At 41.8% G+C, this 20,334-nt stretch overlaps 1 protein-coding gene across 1 annotated transcript in view; it reads right to left on the reverse strand.

Moving 5' to 3' along the window:
* SPON1 (spondin 1) overlaps window positions 1-20,334 on the reverse strand; it is a 274,024-nt gene that overhangs the window by 163,480 nt on the left and 90,210 nt on the right. The window contains exons 4-6 of the mRNA XM_035118396.3: window positions 17,688-17,761; window positions 12,549-12,671; window positions 1,735-1,883 (exon numbers count right to left, since the gene is read on the reverse strand). Of these exons, the coding sequence (XP_034974287.1) occupies window positions 1,735-1,883; window positions 12,549-12,671; window positions 17,688-17,761 (346 nt within the window). The remainder of the gene's footprint in view (window positions 1-1,734; window positions 1,884-12,548; window positions 12,672-17,687; window positions 17,762-20,334) is intronic.

Genomic DNA, 20,334 nt, shown 5'->3' on the forward strand with positions numbered 1-20,334 from the left:
TCAGCATTTCCTAAACAATGAATTTCTACAAATAAGTCACTTGATTTTAGGTCAGACTTGAGTTTTCCACCTGTGGCTTCCAATATAAGTGCTTTGAGGCTCCAAACTTAACTTTGCTACATGTTCATTGCATCATGTTAGCTAGGTATATTAACAATAGTAGCTTAATCAAAGCCCTTTTCTCTTAATCCTCTTTCAAAAATGTTTAACTTTTTGGAGATAGGAATAAAACAGGTGAACAAATATCTAACGGTGTTGCCAGATACTTTTTAGAAAACACTTCAGTAAGAGGTTAGAGGGACGAAGTGCAGTGGGTTTCTAAGTGAGAAGTTACTGTAGCTATATCAAGGTTCACATGAGAGTGAGCATAACTCCTATTTTAATTATTTCGCAATAATTCCATGAAATTATAGGCAGCAATCCAATGTCGAAGCAAAAATTAATAGCAAGCTATTTAGCCAGCAAAAACTTACCAGGTTCATTTCAAATGATGCATTAGGCAGAGACTTCCAGGATCACAATAATCTATATTATACTGTCTTATATTCATGATTTAACATTATTTAGAAGCAGGACATGCACAGTAAGTTAAAAGTTTTTAAAAAGAAAACTGCCTTTCCCAGTGCTTTCCCTGATACAGCCACTCTATGGGACTTTCTATGTAACAGCAATATTTCTTTATTAAAACTTTAGGACTTCATATTTGAGGGACTGAGATAAGAGGCCAAATCCTAAACTGTAGCTCTATTGCCACAATGGACTTCCATGTGCTTTCTCTTCCTTTCCTGCCCCTTCAGTCCACCCCTCCTGCTGTGAGCCCTCAAAATCAGGCTTGGGAGACACCAGCAGAGCAGATGGGGGGGGCATGCTGTTGGAGGAGAGAAATAGAAGCCCCAATGTGCCACCGGAAGTACACATGTGGAGCACCGGAGCACCGTGGTCTCTTAAAAAACAACTGCAAGTCCCATAGTCCCTTCATTTATGCTGCTATTTTCTGTACACTTGCAGTAGATAACAGAGTCACTGGTTAAGTTTCAGGAAAGGGAACAACTACAAGCAGAGACACCGCTCCCAGTATGGGTGGGATCTAATTTCCTTACTAAATACACAGGCCCCAGAAGATGAATTAGCAAATAAGCTATCTTTAATTGCAGCCACTCTTCTGTACTTAATCTTTTACGTGTTACTTACACAAAAATGGCAAGTGAGAGTTCAGGATTGCACCACTGGTTTTTCAGACATTAGTTTGTATAAGCCTAGCTTTATTTGACACCTATTCCCAGAAGTCAGACACCACCTGTTACCACACTTTTCATCTTCATCCAGAAAACTGGCCCTTTTTTCAACCTGGGATGGTGTAAAGTGCAATAACTCACATGCCATACTTATTTCTCCCTGTGTACGATATGCAGGTGCTGCAGATCATTTGCACATTGATCTGTGAAAAATGCACACATGTACAGAACAGCCCTAAGTCAAAGCTATAAGTAGAGTCAATAGTTCAATTTTTGATTAAGAGGAGAGTGAATCAGAAGATTCTCTTTACCGAATATTCAGTCAAAGAGCTAAATCTTAAAATCATTAGCTAGGAAAACTCTGACTTTGTTAAGGTTTGCTAAAACAGTGAAGCCTAACAGTTGCAAAATATTCCAAACCTGATTCACATTTTCAGCTCCTGGCAACTATACATTTTTAAACAACTTTCTTTGTTTTAATAAATTAAATGACAATTACCTGTTGCCGAATTTCTTCTTCCATTTTTACTGGTGAGCCAAGCTCTGCAACTTGCTTAACTCCGTCACTTGCATATCCTCCATATTCCCAAAGTACGTAGTTCTTTGAATGAGACCCACCAATGATCGCAGACCAGTGGTTAGCTCGCCCTTTAACCAAAGAAGATAAAATTATACAATAAGTAGCTTTAGAGAAGTTTGTCCTACAATGAAATGCCACTTGCCTTCTGTAGGAGCTAAAGTGAGATGTTGCCAAAGAAAGCATGTAAGATTATCTTCTATTGTCTCGTTTCCATTTACAGAGCTCCATTCTGAAGCTAAAGTGTTCATGTTTCCAGGCAGATAGACATGCCCTTTCCAGGATACTCCAATACATTTCTCTTCTTCCCCACAACTTTCCATTTCTCCCTCACAGTCTGTTAGTATTCCATGCCAACCAAGCAAGTTGTGTCATCATTGGGCTGTTCTTGGTGGTTTCACCTCTCAGGGCTCCCCCTGCCCTCAAATGCAGTAAAAGATTCTAGTTCATTATCCAGGGTTCGGTTTCCTTGGAATGAAGGTCAACAGAGACTGTTGGGTCTTGAGGATATATGGTTTTATTTACACGTATATGCAAACTGAGTATCACATGGAGGGGCTCCTAGTGTTAGCACTCCAACAAAACTTGCTTCCCCATTTGCTTACCAGGAGAACCCCAAATCTAGCTTTGGATCCAGCACAGAGCAGGCGTGTCTCTATCCTCCCTCCGGCTTCTAGCATCAGTACAACTGTCTCACACAACTCTCCCATATCCAGCTCCCTCTGGCCTATTGTTCTTCGTCCTAGGATGCTGTATCATCCAGCCAGGTGAGAGGAGTGGGAAAATGCCTCCCCAACGTCCTGGAGAGCACCATCCCCTAGTTGTAGCTATTGCAACTTAGCTCACTTTTTGATAAGCTGGTGAGAACACTTAATTGGTCAGCTAAGGCTATTTTTCTTACAAGGAAACTTGTATGACCAGTTCAGCAGTGTCTTCTACTACATCCTAACCCTCCCTGGATGCAGGAGTCCCGGAGGGGGAAGGGATCCAAGAATGCCACCCAGACTGCCCCTCTAAACTCACAACACTGCATTTTCCCTACTTCTATACACTACATCATTCCCCCAAGTCTGCTGATACTTCTTCCCTGTGTGAGAATTGTGTCGTTTTGGAGAATGAGCTCACTGTTAGTATATAGTTCTCATATTAGTTTCACATTAGTTTCAGTGTAAGAAACTAATGCAAGTCCCTTTACTTTAGTTTCTCACCTTCATTTTTGTTTCCTGCATTTGTTTTACTTAGGAGACACAGTTTTACAAATGGATACATTCCTAAAGTTGAAAAGAAGCACTGCAGTGTGTGTACTGTATACTGATGCATTTCTCTGTATAGAATTGAAAGACTTGCGAAACTGACATAGCATGCCAAGTGTCTCATCTGAAGCAAAGAAACGTCAGTTCAATGTCTGCAAGAAGTCTCCAATAATCAAATAGGGAGGCTTTTGTCTAATCTGCCTGCAGTTTGGCACGCCTGTTGCACAGAGATGGTAACAGATTGCCTACAAATTTCCCAACATCTGAACTGGAATAGCTACAAGCAGGATAAATTTCACCGAGTCTCCCACTTAAATCCACGAGCAGCTTTGGGATGTGTGCCTTTGTAACTGCTTATAAGATGGGTACCCTTTCACCAATCTCTATGAAATATGGTAGATCTGATAATTAAGGCAACAAAATGCATGCCATTTGGATGGAAGGCATCAGTGTTACAGGCAGCCCTGGCTCTTCATTGAAATTACAGTAATGTAAAAACGAAGATGAGGTAAAACTAAAAGAAAGATTAAAATTAAATTGTCAATAACTAATGTGAAACACAATCAATGCAAATAAAATGAAGGTAACATTAGGTGGCCTTTAGAAAACCAAACTAATTCAGATGCAGACGTAGAGGTTCTTCTTTCTTTCTTTATTACATCTATACTTCAATTGTTCCTTTCTTAGATGATACCAGGGCAGGTCACATTGTGGTTTGAAAAACAAAACAGCAATTAGGAGAGGATAAAAAGAAAAGTTGTCAGCCATCACTCATGGAGCCTCCCATGGCTCCCAATTGCAGGAGCAGCTAATGTCCCATTAATGAACAAGCGATCTTTGTCTAATGTCAGCACAGGAAGAACATTGGCACCAGTGATACTTCCAGGGGGAGGGCGTGGCAGAATGGGGATGCCCCCTTTCAGAAGGTTCTATCTTGGGTTACCACCTGATGTATATTCTCCTGACACTTCAAGTTGAGATGGAAAAGCTCACTGGAAGTTTTGTATGCAGAGAACTTTGGGTTGCGGCTGGGGCAGAGTATCTAGTCTACATTCTTCAACTGACTTCTGATGTTCTGACTGAAGGAATATCCACGATAATTTATGAGGTAAAAGTGCCTACCTTCTGTCACAGCTACAAAACTGTGCTTGGCATTGTGGGTCACACATGGAACCAGCCTTGGGGAAGCTAACATGGTACATAGATTGTCAGAAAACGTAAGACTAGACAAACTTGCCCTGAGAATTTGGATGCCCTGCAGGTCATCTTGTTGCCTCCTGGCTTGCCTGTCACTAGACTGTGCACAGTAGCTTGGAGGTGGCTGGGGAGTTCAGCCTTATGTTGCTGAGCTGCTCACTCCTTCCGCTTGGACCAGCAGCTACAAAGCAACATAGTGCTGCTCTGCTGTTAGTGTTTAGCAGCTGTTTTACGGTCCCTGCAGGCCTGGCGCCAGAAACAAATGTTCCATCCACTCAAAAACTGGGCCAAAAAGTTTCAGCATGAAGAAGGCAAATGAGAAACGAATATCTGAAATAAATGGAGATAACAGAATATGTTTCCTGCACTATTGGAATGAGGAACCAGAAAGAGTTATGGGAGGAGAAGGTATGTGGAAATTGTGCAGACTAGAATAACTGCATTGGGTGAAACAATGGAGAAGAAAAACAGAAATGCTTATGCAGAACAAATGAAGGGCATGCAAAGTGAAGCAGATGAAGGTGAAAGACAGTACAGGGGCAAAAGAGGAGAAAAACATGCCCCAATAGAGCAGAAAAGAAATGAAGATCCAATTTTAAGCTTCATTAGGAAAAACTACTGGAAAATATATAGCAAGCAAATAAAATGATTGCCACACACACCCTATGATGCATGACTTAACAAACAAGCACACCGGTGATATCCAGTGTAGGTCCCTGCTCCTGCCAACCTAGCAGTTCAAAAGCACGAAGTGCAAGTAGATAAATAGGTACCACTCCGGCAGGAAGGTAAATGGCATTCCATGCACTGCTCTGGTTCGCCAGAAGTGGCTTAGTCATGCTGGCCACATGACCCGGAAGCTGTACGCAGGCTCCTTGGCCAGTAAAGTGAGATGAGCGCTGCAACCCCAGAGTCGTCCGCGACTGGACCTAAAAATGGTCAGGGGTCCCTTTACCTTTACCTTTAAGTTGAATAATACTCATACCTAAGTTGAATTATATACCTTATATTCCTTGAATGCTTAAAAATCCTGCTATGGCTTATTTTATGACTATGTCTTAAAATAGGGGAAACAGTGTGTGTGTATGTATATATATATATATATATATATATATATATATATATATATATATATGGTTCATATTTGATGTTTTGCTTTGGGAATTTCTTCCTTTTGTTGTTTCATTTCATTCTCACTTCATTTCTTAAACAAAGCTTTGTTATCATTCCCTACAGATTTAAGTGGACATATTACAGTGGAACGGGAACATTTACATTTTTAACAGAACTGGATGCAATTTGCAAGTAGCTCCTGTGAAAATGAAGCCTAGAGAATTTCAGAGAAGTGGGTCAAGGGGTATGCTAGGCACTTTTGGATTGTGAGCATTTAAAAATGTCTTTGCTGCGCTGGCACCAGCTTCCCCCCCCCCTTTTGAGATATTGGCATGAAATTCACATGGAATGTAGAGGTGTACTTTGAGAAAATCATGGCAATATTTAATAGGCATTATGGTTCAGGTTTTAAACATCAAAAAGAGTATTTGAAGTTTATTTTAATAATCATAGGTCCAGTTAGCATAAATCCAGAGAAGATACTAGACATGTCAATTAGAATGCTAAGCTTGTTTACATTCAGCCACCCCAACCCAAGTTGATTGGAAACAGTGACAAAGGTAGGCATAGACTACCTGCCGCCCTCCCGGAAAAGCAGCTCCTAAAACACAAATGAAGCCTTGTTAAGCAAACAACAACAACTTCCTTTTCCAAGCACTTCAAGATGTTTCATCCCTGCCTTTTTGTCTCCTGCTTTGTTATAAAATGACTACAAAGCATCCCTGATTCCTTCTGGAGTTGAATAGCAGGAGTGGATGGAATAGTGGGGTATGATTGTGGTGGCTATATTAGGTGAGAGTGACCAGTCGGCTTATCTGATCTTGCCCTACCCTGCCCTGCAATACCCTGGTAAGTTACAATTATCAAGTGTCCAAAGGATGGCTGAAGAAACCGCATTGCTGTACAACAAACATTTTTCATATTGTCTGATGAATAGGACTATAGGGTTCCCATATTTCAAAAAGTGAAAATCTGGACACAAAAGTTGTTGTTGAACTTCCTCTTCTTCTTCTTCTTCTTCTTCTTCTTCTTCTTCTTCTTCTTCTTCTTCTTCTTCTTCTTCTTCTTCTTCTTCTTTAGTTTTTGGGCGATTTTAAATGAAATTAAAGCGATTTCCACCCCGCCACTGTTTCCGACTGCCATATTCCGTCTAAGATCAGGTTTCACACATCATAACCAAATTTTATGAATTCATGACTGGCGTAGCATTTCAATGCACCTGTACTGTTTACAGCTCAGTTCTTTGGACTGAAGCTCATTCAGAAGGCAACTGAAATAGGCCAGTATCTTCACTGCAATATTATGTAAGGGGAAAACATTTGAAATACAACTATTTTTCACAGTGTCTGGGAGCACATATGATCAATGCAAGGCAATGGCTGTCAAATTCATAACTCATGCTCTTTACTAATATTCTACACCAGCTATGCTATCTGCATTTTACAAAGTATACAACAACCAAAATATTTCCTCACAGAATGAAGAAACAGTAATAAAAGTCTCTAGTTTGAATCTCTCTTAAGTGTCTAGGGCTGCCATACGTCTGGAATTTCCTGGACATAGACGGAATACGGCATGTTTACTCATTTGGAGTGAATACCATTGAGTTCATAGGGATGCAGGTGGCACTGTGGTCTAAACCACTGGGCCTAGGGCTTGCTGATCAGAAGGTCGCCGGTTCGAATCCCCGCAATGGGGTGAGCTCCCGTTGCTCGGTCCCTGCTCCTGCCAACCTAGCAGTTCGAAAGCACGTCAAAGTGCAAATAGAAGTCCAGGCGGGAACGTAAACAGCGTTTCCGTGCGCTGCTCTGGTTTCCCCAGAAGCGGCTTAGTCATGCTGGCCACATGACCCGGAAAAACTGTCTGCGAACAAACATTGGCTTTCCCGGCCAATAAAGCGAGATGAGTGCCGCAACCCCAGAGTCGTTCGCGACTGGACTTAACTGTCAGGGATACCTTTACCTTTACCATTGATTTCAATAGATTCTATTCTCTACCGAAAACACTTCCCATTGAATGTAATCAGACTTGGGGCTCATCCAAACTTCCACTTGTCCCATGCCTAGCAAGCATGGGGCTGAGCTGTTTTTCATTTGCTTACAGTTGAATCGGAACAAATATCCATTTGCAGGAAAACGGATATATGTTTGTTATGATTCAGCAGTAAACAGCAGATAAAAAGGGGGTTTCCCCAAGGGAAAGTGGTGGGGCATGTGCATGAGTCCTTATTTTCAGACCAGTATATAGTGTATTAAAGCTTATAGTGTATATTAAAGCTTATATAGTGTATTAAAACGCTTTGCTGTAAACAGCAATGCAACTGAAACAAAACACACTATTAGGAAGATTTTCCAGAGCACAAACTGAAGCTACACCCCCAGGCTGCCATCTATGCCTTCTAATAAATGATTCAGCTGCACTCAAAGCCGTGTTTTGTTATTTCAAGTCTCAAGTGTTTTCAGACATTTGGTTTAGAAGTGTGTTTTGGATACTGCCAAGAACAGACCTTAAAAAATTAGATCTGGATTAAAGTGCACTTTGGATGACAAACTAGTAAATAAAAGTTTTCAAGTAACTCAGAGGGAGACATCATCAGCAAGCTTAAGTGCTGGTATCTTATTTATAAGCTAGTAATATTAATGCTCTCAGGGCAAAGGGAAAGCTGAGCTCTCTTTAAAGCTTTTTATTTCCATAGAAATCTAATAAAGCCAGTACTTTTAGTCAAAGCTTATTTTCAATAGGCATAAAAGATTGTTCCTTAGAAACTCCAGAACTACATGATGTGGACTTAACAACTTTCATATTTTCAAGGAGTGACTGGAAATTAATAAATGACAGCATTAAGTATTTTTAACCAACAGTTCTACCAGATGCTCAGTATGAGAAATCTTCTAAAATTAACATAGTAAGCGAAATATAACTTGATAAACAATTCTAAAATTTAATAGATTTATAGGAACTGTCCAGCAAGGAACATATTTATGGACATTTCTGCTGTAACATAATGGCAAACACTCTACAGTTCTCCACAGTCCAGATTGAATAAGGTTTTGTTTCATTTAATAGTTTCAGAGCCTCTGCATAATAAACAGCCATTTTGACAGGTACTTTTCATTTTTAAAATCCAGGGTATGTAGGTGGGTGGGAAAGCTTTCTGGCCTCCCAGGAATTTATAGTTACAATTTGCTGTTGGTTGTTCTGCAGGGGTTAGTGCTGTCTCCATTAGTGTCAAAATCAGCGGCAAATATCACATTTCTGGATGACAATAAAGCAAAGAGAATAATTCTTGCTGCTAAAGTACCAGGACTTTAAAACGTTCATATTTATGAGGTGAGGCCGCATAGGAATGCAGGCAAGTAAAGAAGAACGAATGCTCTTTCTGGTGTGTTTTATATCACTATCATAAAGCTTAACAATATTTAATCCTGAACTTATTACCTGACAGCTGAGCAAAAATGATCGTGATCACTAGATTCTTATTTATCACTTGGACGGCTCTTAAGTGTACAAAGTGCTAGGAAATGGATAGCTTGTTTATTCTGTGAGGTAAACTGCTTGTATACCACTCAATTTTCAAAAGGGGAGGATTGCAGATCATAATGGGACATCCTGGATGGTAATACTTGGGAACCCATGTTCCCCATAAATGAATCCAAAAAGCTATTCCTTGTTCTCCACAGGATTCCAGATGTTTCTACCATCAGAAAGCCAGGCTCTCGGCTGACTTTCAGCCAGCTTATACACATGCTTATTTCACAGTAAGCCGCGTTAATTTCAATTATTGTCTAACATGTCAATAGAGAATCAAAGTGTACAAAATGACATATAATTCTATGCAATCTGTTCAAACAGCATCCTATGAAATAGGGTGGGCTGTGAGATAGTGATACCCAGGCGAGCTGGGGAACTTTGGACTGCTCCTTCTTACATTTAAGCCCACATCTAAGTTCATTAGCTCTGGCCATGTCAATTGAATTGGCTAACATATAATTTCCTTTTGACCAAGGTGTTGAGTTGTGATCAGGAGTACCCATGTTTAGAAGTAAGTTTCATTTGCATCATCTACTTAAAATGTTTTTTTAAAAAAAGTTCAGCTGTACTGCAACCCAATTTGAAGCTTGGGCCCATGTACACCCTTTGCCAAATTTGTTGGCTCTGGCACCCAGGGTTGCTGACATAGTCTCCTAGGGCCAGTACACTCCATCACCCCCAAATCAAGTTGATTCCTGGGACATGACAACCCTCAAGCTCTCGGTGCCTCACAATCATCAGTTCATCTATGCCTTCCCGTGTGTGTGTGTGTGTGTGTGTGTGTGTGTGTGTGTGTGTGTGTGTGTGATGTACCTTGTACCTTGTGGTATCTTCTTGACCACCTGACTGAAAATTGTCTTTCAGATTGGCTGGCTGCAGGAAGAAGAAAATGTGGGTGATTTACTTTCTTTCGGCTATGCTGGATAAGTGCTGGTGGAGTCATTGGTATATATTTCTCCCCAGAAACCAGGGCTTTTTTTCCAGCTGGAACTCACCAGAACTCAGTTCCAGCACCTCTCAGGTGGGCGCCATTGCCGTTCTAAGAGAACGGGGAAGGTGTTTGTGGTGAGTTCTTTTTCAAGAAAAATGGCACTGCCAGAAACTAAGACATGATCAGAGTCCGAGACACTCATTTGAATATGTAGCTTGGCAAGCATAATTAAACAAAAACACTACTTGCGTACCACATGTCCTCACATCAAGCAATTTTAATAGCTGCTTAATAGCTGTTTAATTTTTAATGCATTACACCATTACAAGCATTTTACTTCACTGTCATTATTTTAACCTACTACCCAAGGGACCAGATTGAAATTTCAATTGTAACACTAGCCTAGTCAGTTTTATGCTTAAGAACAACTCATCTTTATTCATTATCCTTAGAACTGAGTAAACAAAGCAAGGAACCCGGTCCACATAATTAAGAAAAAGTGCCAATGAAGTAGCAAAATAACTTCATCTATGTATACAATTCTTTGGCATAAGCCAAAAGACCCATAAACTTGATAAATGCCATGTCTCAGATGTCTTCTACGTCTACAATCCTATAGAATCTCAGCTGTGAAACTTGCCAACCATTTTAATTTGTTCCACAATCTCAGCTTCACAGCAACAAATTCAAGCCACAAATTTTAATATGTCAATATAAACTCTTTTATTAACGCGCACAGTTCTATATCTAAACTAGGCAGCATTCAACTTAATAAAGTTGAGACAAAAATCTATGTAGAGTGTAGACTATATCAAATAACAATTGATATGTAGACAAAGTTCTGGCTGCATCAATGCCAGCTAGCTGCACAGGGACACAACAATATTAGAAAATAAAATTATACACAAAGACCTTAAACTTTGGTAATATGTTGGCCATTGTGTGATCTTTATTAAAGAGAAAATAAATGTGACTCAAACTTCCAGGTCATTTGCTTGGCTTCATTGTTATCAATGTGAAGCCAATATTTAAAGATCAAATGTGAGATCTGAAAGGAAAGTCCAAATATATTGAGCAAAGAACTATAAAATGGAAGGAATCTGGCATCTACATGCATTTGTTCATATATTCTCTGGATTTCACCTGGATCCAAGAACTCGGTTGTGCATCTGGGGACTCCAATATAGAGAGCTGCAGGCAACAGCCAGTAGCAACCAGTGTGGGTGGGGGGACGGACAGGGCTGCATTGCTGACCTGACTCCCCAACGCCATACATCACTGCCAGTTACCAAGAGAGGGAGGGGCAAGGCAGTGAGGAGCTGGGCGCGGTGTGGGTGCAGCAGCAGAGCCATTTCAATGTCCATGATGTTGTATCTCACCACACCAAGCTCCCTTCTGCCTTATCCCTCACCCTCTTGTAACCAGCAGCAACACACATCACTGGGAAGCCAGAACAGCAGTTCAGCTCTGCCCACCACTGCAAACACCACCTGACCATTTTTCTCCAAATGTCAGGAATCAGATGTATGTTAAATGTATTTGTGGGAAATTTATCACAGTATTGCAAAGAACAGTGCCGAGATCCAGAGGTGCTTCAAAGGTCCAGGTGATTTTGGATCACTGCAAATCAGGGTTTGATTTGTGCACTGATTCAGGAATCCAAAACTTTTGGCAACATGGGTTGAGTCTATATTTAATCTTACTGTTTTTCCTATGGGGTTGCACTATGGGGTGTTAGGGGATAGGTAGTACCACTGGTTGGGGATATGTCATTTTGCTTCTGGGGTAGTTTGTCCATCTTTAGTTCCCACCTTGCACTCTGCTCTCAACTATCAGCCTGTCACAGTGACCACACGCTGGGAAATGGCTTTGACTGCCCAGCTAGACCAGGGGAGGGTAGCCGATGGGTCTCAAACCGATGAATTAGGGAGTTGTCTTTCCCCTGCATGCAAAACACACTCAGGTGGATTGAGCAGACAAGCTCAATAGTGGGTCCGATGCTCAAGAAGGCAGCTACTGCACGTGGTATTGAGAGAAGTGTGGGGCACATGGGGCCTGTCAACCTGGGAAAGTAGCCCATCAAGGAGAAGGAAAACTCTGATCCTAAACCTCCGCTGATTTGCAGAGAAGCAAAGCCTAAGGAGCAAACTCTTCACAAATCTGGAGTCCTTAAGATGCTTGGATGGCACCTTGTCTGCCTCCTTCTGGCAACTGCTGCAGCCAAGATGGTGCCAAATGCATTGCTCTGCTTTCCTTTGGACCTCCATACACACTGCCTAGGCTTGTGCCCTGGGAAGGTCAATTCAATGCTGCTAAACCCAGTGATTTGACTTCAACCCCAGAGGTGCACTCCATTGTCTCTTGAGACAGACTTTCACTAGTGATGAGGATGGCTAAAATATCATGATCCAGTATCTACTGAAAAAGTTGAAGAATCTAGTATGTTGGATTGGATGTTCACTGCAGACTGGCCCTCTGTGCATGTGCAATATCTGAACATAAAGAAAGTCCTCTAAGAGACAGCAGGGGATGGCCCACAAAAACCTCCCCCACCTGTTACTTTCTATATGTTTTTGACTACTAATATCATCATGCGTCACCATTGGCCATTTGGCTGGGGCTGATGAAAGTTGCAATTCAAAACACCTGGAGGGTTGGGGAAGGTTGGTATACAGTAAGAAAAATTATACAATACAATACAATGCACTCACGTGGGTAATCTTTTGGATGTGACTTCTCTGACCAGTTACCATAAAAGGTAAGCCTATATTTAGCAGTTCCACAGGCACAACAGTCTAAGATTGGTTTATCGGTGACACCATTCATGGCTGAATCTAAAAGGAAGCAAGAGAGGCCATTATTGTACTGTATGGGTGATTCTGAAGGCGCAGCATTTGAATATGTTTTATTAAAATTACAAATAAATCAAAACACAAGATGCAAATGGAATGGGAAGTTTAGATCCAGATTTTTTACACATAATGTTAGCACTGTACCTTGAGCTTCAGTTAAAGTCACATTTGCAGAATAATTCCTTCTTGGTTTTATCATAATTTCATAATTTCTAGGAATACAAAATCATGTACCAAGATAGAGCAATATCCAGACTAATCCAATCCAATGGTGATGCCCCATTCTTTTGGCAGCTCATGACAAATCCACGACGGCATGTGTTAACACACTATTTCCAAACACATATTCGGAGGGATGTAGACTCCACCGTGGGAGCAGGGCCGGGGCGGGGGAGTGCTAGAGGTCTGTCTAGTCAAGTTGCATGGGATCAATTTCAATCTGTTACCTCTGAGGATGTGGACAGGCTGCTTGGACGAGTGAAACCAACCACCTGTCTCCTTGATCCTTGCCCACCCTGGCTTATAAAAGCTAGCCGGGAAGGGCTGGACGATGGGCTTCGCGGGTTGGCGAATGCTTCTCTCTGTGAGGGAGCCTTCCCAGACCCACTGAAAGAGGAGGTTATTAAACCGCTTCTTAAAAAACCATATTTAGATGCAGCCAATATGGCCAACTATTGCCCAGTCTCAAATCTTCCATTCTTGGGCAAGGTGATTGAGCGAGTGGTTGCTGAAGAACTCCAGGCACGCCTGGAAGCAGCAGACCATTTGAATCCAGTTGGAATTCAGGCCTCATCATGGGACTGAAACTGCCTTGGTCGCGCTGGTTGATGATCTCCGGTGGGCTAGGGACAAAGGTGAGAGCTGTTTCCTAGTTCTGCTGGATCTCTTAGTGGCTTTTGACACCATCGACCATAACATCCTTCTGGACCGTCTAGAGGGGTTGGGAGCTGGGGGCACTGTCATACAGTGGTTCCGCTCCTTCCTCCTGGGCCGTGTTCAGAAAGTGGGGGGGGGTGAGTGTTCAGACCCATGGGCTCTCACTTGTGGGGTGCCTCAGGGTTCTGTCCTCTCCCCCATGCTTTTTAACATGTACATGCAGCCGCTGGGAGAGATCATCAGGGGGTTTGGGCTGGGTGTTCATCAGTTTGCAAATGATATAACCAGCTCTACCTCTCTTTCAAATCAGAACCAGTGAAGAAGGTGAAGATCCTGTGTGAGTGCCTGGAGGTGGTTGGAGGATGGATGGTGGCTAACAGATTGGGGTTGAATCCTGACAAGACAGAAGTACTGTTTGTTGAGGACAGGAGGCGGGCAGGTGTGGAGGACTCCTTGGTCCTGAATGGGGTAACTGTGCCCCTGAAGGACTAGGTGTGCAGCCTGGGAGTCATTTTGGACTCACAGCTGTCCATGGAGGTGCAGGTCAATTCTGTGTCCAGGACAGCTGTCTTTCAGCTCCATCTGGTACGCAGGCTGAGACCCTACCTGCCTGCAGATTGTCTCACTAGAGTGGTGCATGCACTAGTTATCTCCCGCTTGAACTACTGCAATGCGCTCCACATGGAGCTACCTTTGAAGGTGACCCGGAAACCACAACTAATCCAGAATGTGACAGCAGCTAGACTGGTGACTGGGAGCGGCCACCGAGACCACATAACACCAGTCTTGAAAGACCTACATTGGCTCCCAGTATGCTTCCGAGCACAATTCAAAGTGTTGGTGCTGACCTTTAAAGCCCTAAATGGCCTCGGTCCAGTATACCTGAAGGAGCGTCTCCACCCCCATCATTCTGCCTGGACACTGAGGTCCAGTGCCGAGGGCCTTCTGGTGGTTCCCTCATTGTGAGAAGCCAAGTTGCAGGGAACCAGGCAGAGGGCCTTCTCGGTAGTGGTGCCCGCCCTGTGGAACGCCCTCCCATCAGATGTCAAAGAGAAAAACAGCTACCAGAGTTTTAGAAGACATCTGAAGGCAGCCCTGTTTAGGGAGGATTTTAATGTTCAATCAATTATTTTATTTCATTTTTCTGTTGGAAGACGCCCAGAGTGGCTGGGGAAACCCAGCCAGATGGGCGGGGTATAAATAATATATTATTATTATTATTATTATTATTATTATTATTATTATTATTATTATTATTATTATTTTACATACAGAAGCTACAATTTCAGTTTGCTTGAATCAAATAGTTACATTGCACCCTCATTGGAACATGTGAACATGTTTGTTCACGTGCTCCAATTAACACAAGTAAAAGCTGTCTCTAAAGACATTCAAACTACAAGATAGAAGATTCCACCTAAACATTAGGAAGAACTTCCTGACAGTAAGAGCTGTTTGGCAGTGGAATTTGCTACCAAGGAGTGTGGTGGAGTCTCCTTCTTTGGAGGTCTTTAAGCAGAGGCTTGACAGGCATATGTCAAGAATGCTTTGATGGTGTTTCCTGCTTGGCAGAGGGTTGGACTGGATGGCCCTTGTGGTCTCTTCCAACTCTACGATTCTATGATTCTATAAGTGTGAAAGAATGCACACCTGTTCATTTGTGCAGCCTCTGTACACAGGTGTACAGATGGCACAGCTGCAGAATGTAATGTGTGAACACCCCTATTGATTGCCAACTTTTTCTTGTTTTACAAATGAAGGATAGTATATACGCCAAGGCATTTGTTCTAATATTTAATAACACAGCTGTAAAAGAGGAGTACCACAGCCTGTTTAAATGCAAACAGCTTCCCTATTCCAGAAACAACCGGAATGTACTTTAAATTCTTGACATGCCCTTTTTGCTTTTAACGCTCTTTTCGATTTTTCTGTATTCAAGAACACGAAACAGATGTCTCAATTTCATTTACGTAACCTGCTCCAGTGACTTCATTGAATGCATTCACCATTCACAGCATAAAGAGCTGTTTGAAATTGAACGCAATCTGCATTTCTAAATGGACTAAGAAAGTGAAAAGCCTGGCCAGTGTCAAATATGCCATATTTATAAAATTCAATTAAGCATCTTACAGCACACACTTCAGTGTATATTGTTTTGAATTTAAAAAAGCCTATCAAAGTCAAGGCCAGATTATCCTAATCCTTGGGCCTAGGGGAAAAGATGAAGGCCAGGCCCTCTTGGCATTCTCCTAAATGTAGCGGTGTTTCCAAATTGACAGAATGAAAGGGGCAGGAGTAAGATCATCTTCTAGCAATTATCTTTGCATTGCTGCACCAAGAAATTACCATTCCTTTCCAAGGAGGTCTGGGAATCATTCTCTGGAAGACTTCTGCATAAAATTTATGCAACTAGGATGTAATTTTAAAAGAAGTTATACTCCAGAAGGAGTACATCCTTGGACAAGAAGGAAAAGCTCCCTGCCAATATTCCCCTGTACGCTCTTCTTAGAAATTCTACATGGTGATTGTACATATAGCACACCAAACATATAGATGTCAGAAGGTGGAGATTGCTGACAAGTTAATACTGGGGGCAGAGCCATCAGGCACCACTTTGAACTGGTTCACATACACCCCTGTGTAGAAAGATGACATGGTGAAGGGCGTTACATTAATGGGAATTCCATGCATGTGCTTCCAGTGTAATGCCTGAGACCGTAGCAGCTCCATGGAGTTCATCTGTGATCTTGGAAATGAGTGTGGGACACTAACCCATATAACACAATTCTGCAATTGATACTTGTACCCGGAGGCAGTTGGATAGGGTTCTGTTGAGGCTGTTGGTGTGAATTTGCCTATGATCCTAAGCTTGCTGAATTTGCAGGTTACCCTGAATGCAACAGGTCTTCCTTCCGAGAATATGCTTAGGATCTACATAGATCAAAGTCAGGCTACACAGCCCTTTAAATCTGCTTAAGCTTCGGCAGCTTGGGGGCTGGTGCCAGAAGCAGCTAAAGCCTGGTCCATTTCCTGGCATGCAGAATGCATTATGTGACTATCAAGCAGCTCCCTGCATGTAAAATAAGGAGATGAACAGTTCAGGAATGCCCAGTCTTCAGGCTATTTATGTCATAATTAGATGGGAAATTGCAGCCCGTCTTTTGACCACTTATATTTTTTCTTTTAAAAGTGCTGCAATTTACACAATTTCATTTGGTGCAAATGGCTTTCAGGCCTTGCCAACAATGTTGGCTGGACAGGTGCAAAAGTGGGAAATCAGCTCAAAAGTCCCCCATGGCGTATGAGAAGCAGTACAGGTGGGGTTTAGGGACATCATCATGGTATCGCTGTGGTTGTCATATGTTGCTGGCTTCCATGCATGGATAATGTTTGTGCAGAATGCTGTTGATTGGTGGTGACAGCAAGTGCGATGGGGGTTTCCTGTTATTTCCCCCCTATATTATTTCTAACTTCTACTGGTATTTGTTTTGCTCTCTGCTTTTCTGCTGAGATGCATGTGGCTACATTATTCCATCACAATATTGGCACTCGTGTAGGATCAGCCTGCTCAAGCCGAAACTTAATTATGTTTACTCCGAAGCAGGTCCCATTTTCCCCTATAAATTAATTTCAGCCTCAGGGCCATCTTCCGGTCTTGTTAAGTTAGCCTGTTTTCCTTTGCTGGCATCCTAGAAATGAATTTTGTTCTAAGCCTAACAGACCTTGAACCCAACATATTTGCACCCACCGATTGAATGAAGCACAGTGCTCATTTGTGTAGGCATGAATATCTTTGCTATTCAGTTCTGAATTGTGTGGATGAACAATTTGGAAATATGACTAGGTTTGCAACCTTGAAATTGTCTCAGTGAGCGTTCAGTAAACCTTTCACATGAATAGCAAGGAAGACCAAACCTACACAGGTGAGAAGTGAGGCCTACTTGCTGATTGCAAAAAGAGCATCTCCAAATTAATATGACTTAAAGCTGCTTAGTTTCAACTAACCTGTACCCACCCTAACCAACAGATAGAGATAGCCAAGATATGCCAGACTTGTGTTTTTGGTTAGTTACTCTGGAAGATCAAATCAGCAAATGAGAAGCAAATGAATGTGTCTCATACCTTGTTCGCACAGCCTCTTGGTAAGCGATCCCTCATCTTGAAAATAAATAATTCGCTTTTGTACGATGCTTGCCCTGTTTGAGAGATGGAAACAATGTGTTCATAAAAGGTGCAGTTGCAGCAGATAACATTCCCCCCTTAATGCTAGGGTTGTCCCCCAAAGGCACTGGATGGTCTTGAACAGAAGGAGACAATTTGCTGCCCTCCAGATACTGTTGGAGTCCAGCTCTCATAATCTCTGGCTATTGACCATGTTGGCTGGGGCTGATGAGAATTGGAGACCAAAAACTTCTGGAGGTCACTACACTGAAGTTCTTGAGGGGTGACAAGTCTTGAGGGATGCTTAGAGTAAGCAAAAAGCACAGGAACATACATTTAATTAATCCATCAGATACATCAAAAATGGGAAATATCAGTTGGAACATACTGACTAAGATTGCAATTTCTAAGGCAAGGTGTCAGTTTTTCATCTTTCTTCCTCCTCTGTCAGAATCCAAGTAAATCTGTAAGATACTTTTTCATGCCCTGATTATTTATCATGATAACAAGAGTCTAACCAGAGCTGGTACAGCATTAGCTAATAGGTAAGAGGTTTAGCGATGAATCAGTAGCAGTTCCTTGGTCTCAAGGAACCCCAAGTCATGCTAGGGGACCTTAGAAAAGCCACTCTTCCTCTGCTCCCCAACTCCAAGAAGGGGATTATTTATGCATTTGCTTTTTTTTTAGTAGTTCTATGTTGACTTCAGTTCATTGCCTACTACAATTAACCTGCGCCTTTTATTCTCAGCACCTCTCAGCAGCACCAGTTCTTATCCAACCACACCGAGGACATCACCAATTCACATGGGATAATGAAAGTTTTCCACGTTCCCAACTTGGCAACCCTATGTGGTGCTGAAGTTAACTGGCCCTTCCTTGAGTTCATGAACCTAAACCACCGCCACCACCAAGGAACCCAAAAGAGAAAGGAAAGCAACTCTGCAAACCTGGATTATGTAACTTTGGAAGAAAAATACTGCTTATATTTTGTGTTTGCCTCTAACTTTGGGCTGCCTTAAACTGGTGAATCTAGCATCTCAGAAAGATCAGACACTCATTTTGCAAAGTTCACTGATGCTGAAGAATACAGAAGGCACAAAAATGGAACAGAAGAAGGAAGTGCAAGGAAAGATTCAAAAGTGCACTGCCTCTCACTCCTTGGTCTTCAAAATTTCATTGACACCAGTGCTCTTTGTATTCTATTGCAAATGCCAAAGTTCCTGTTTTGATCCAACACTGGCCAAGACCACATAAAAACGAAATCTCCAGAACAAATCAGGTGACACTTCCTTCCAATGTTTCATTTTTAAAAAATGTAATGTTAAAATGTTCCTAACAGTTAGTTGACTTTTTAAAATGTAGAAGCTGTAATTTTCTTCTTGTACAATGTTCATTTTTCCCTAATTCAAATGAAATCTGTACATTTTGCATCCCTCCACCCCGATCCATAACAACACACAAGAGAATTAAAATAAGCCACAGCATGAATTCCTCTGGCACCCCTGGTTTTCCCTTTTTGCTGCACTAGCAAGGTTTCCGCAGGTCAACACAACATGGAAATCTTGCTCTAAGGGTGCTTTGAGACTGTTGCTATTTTCAATCACATACTGGCAAATTCAGGTTGCACAATTAAAGTTGATTTGAAGGCCTTGTGCTACAAGCCCAATTTCCCCAAAGATCGTGTGTGTGTGTGTGTGTGTGTGTGTGTGTGTGTGTGCGCGCGCGATAAGGAAAGCGATACGAAAATGAAATGGAAAATGTGGGTTAACACTTGCTTGGTGCCGTGCCCTGCAAACAAAGAAGAATGAATGCTCAATAAATAGCTAGTGTTGTCTAACCTCCGTTCTAACAAATAAGGATGAATGCCCAGTAAGCAGATCATCTGGATGTGACCTGAATCTTAATAGCTGTGGCCACACAAGAGCCAAGTATGTTTTTCAGATAACAGCATAGAAGCTTACGGGGTTATTGTTTCTCTCTTTCTTACTCAATCTTGGGCTGTTCTCATTTGACTTTTTGCTGCCTGTTTCTACCATTACCATTAATCTTCAAATTATCGAGAGAGAGAGAAATGAAATACTTGAAGCATAAAATAATCAGTGCAATCCTAAGCCATGTATGTTTCTCATATGGATACTTCAGTGAGATGTAGTTATAAATAAGTGTACCAGGGTTATAGCGATGCCCCCAATGCACAGAAATGTGCTGGCAAATCCACAGAGGCATTACTTTGCAAGCTGTTCTTTAAAGTCCTGCAAATTAAAAAGGGAGTTAGAAAGCCCAGGAAGTAGAAGCAGCTGCTATTTTAAAAATAAGTGAGGTATTTATATATACCTATGTGCTTGTGCTTGTACACATTCGTGAAATGTTTCATTGGATTATGGCCAATATATTTTATTCCAAGATTGTGGTGGGTTGGTGATTCTTCATTCTTCTCTTCTTTGGAAAGGAGGTCCCTTTTAAACATGGTGGATTTAGTAGGAAAGGCAGCAGACAGAAATCAGTCAAAAGCATATTGGCAAGGCAGCTATGGCAATGGCTCACCTCTCCAAAATGGGTTTGGGAGAAAGTGATGCTAATGACCAATACCAAGATGAAAGTCTACCAG

This window comes from Zootoca vivipara, chromosome 1, assembly GCF_965207765.1.
Source record: "Zootoca vivipara chromosome 1, rZooViv2.hap1.1, whole genome shotgun sequence".
NCBI lineage: Eukaryota > Metazoa > Chordata > Lepidosauria > Squamata > Lacertidae > Zootoca > Zootoca vivipara.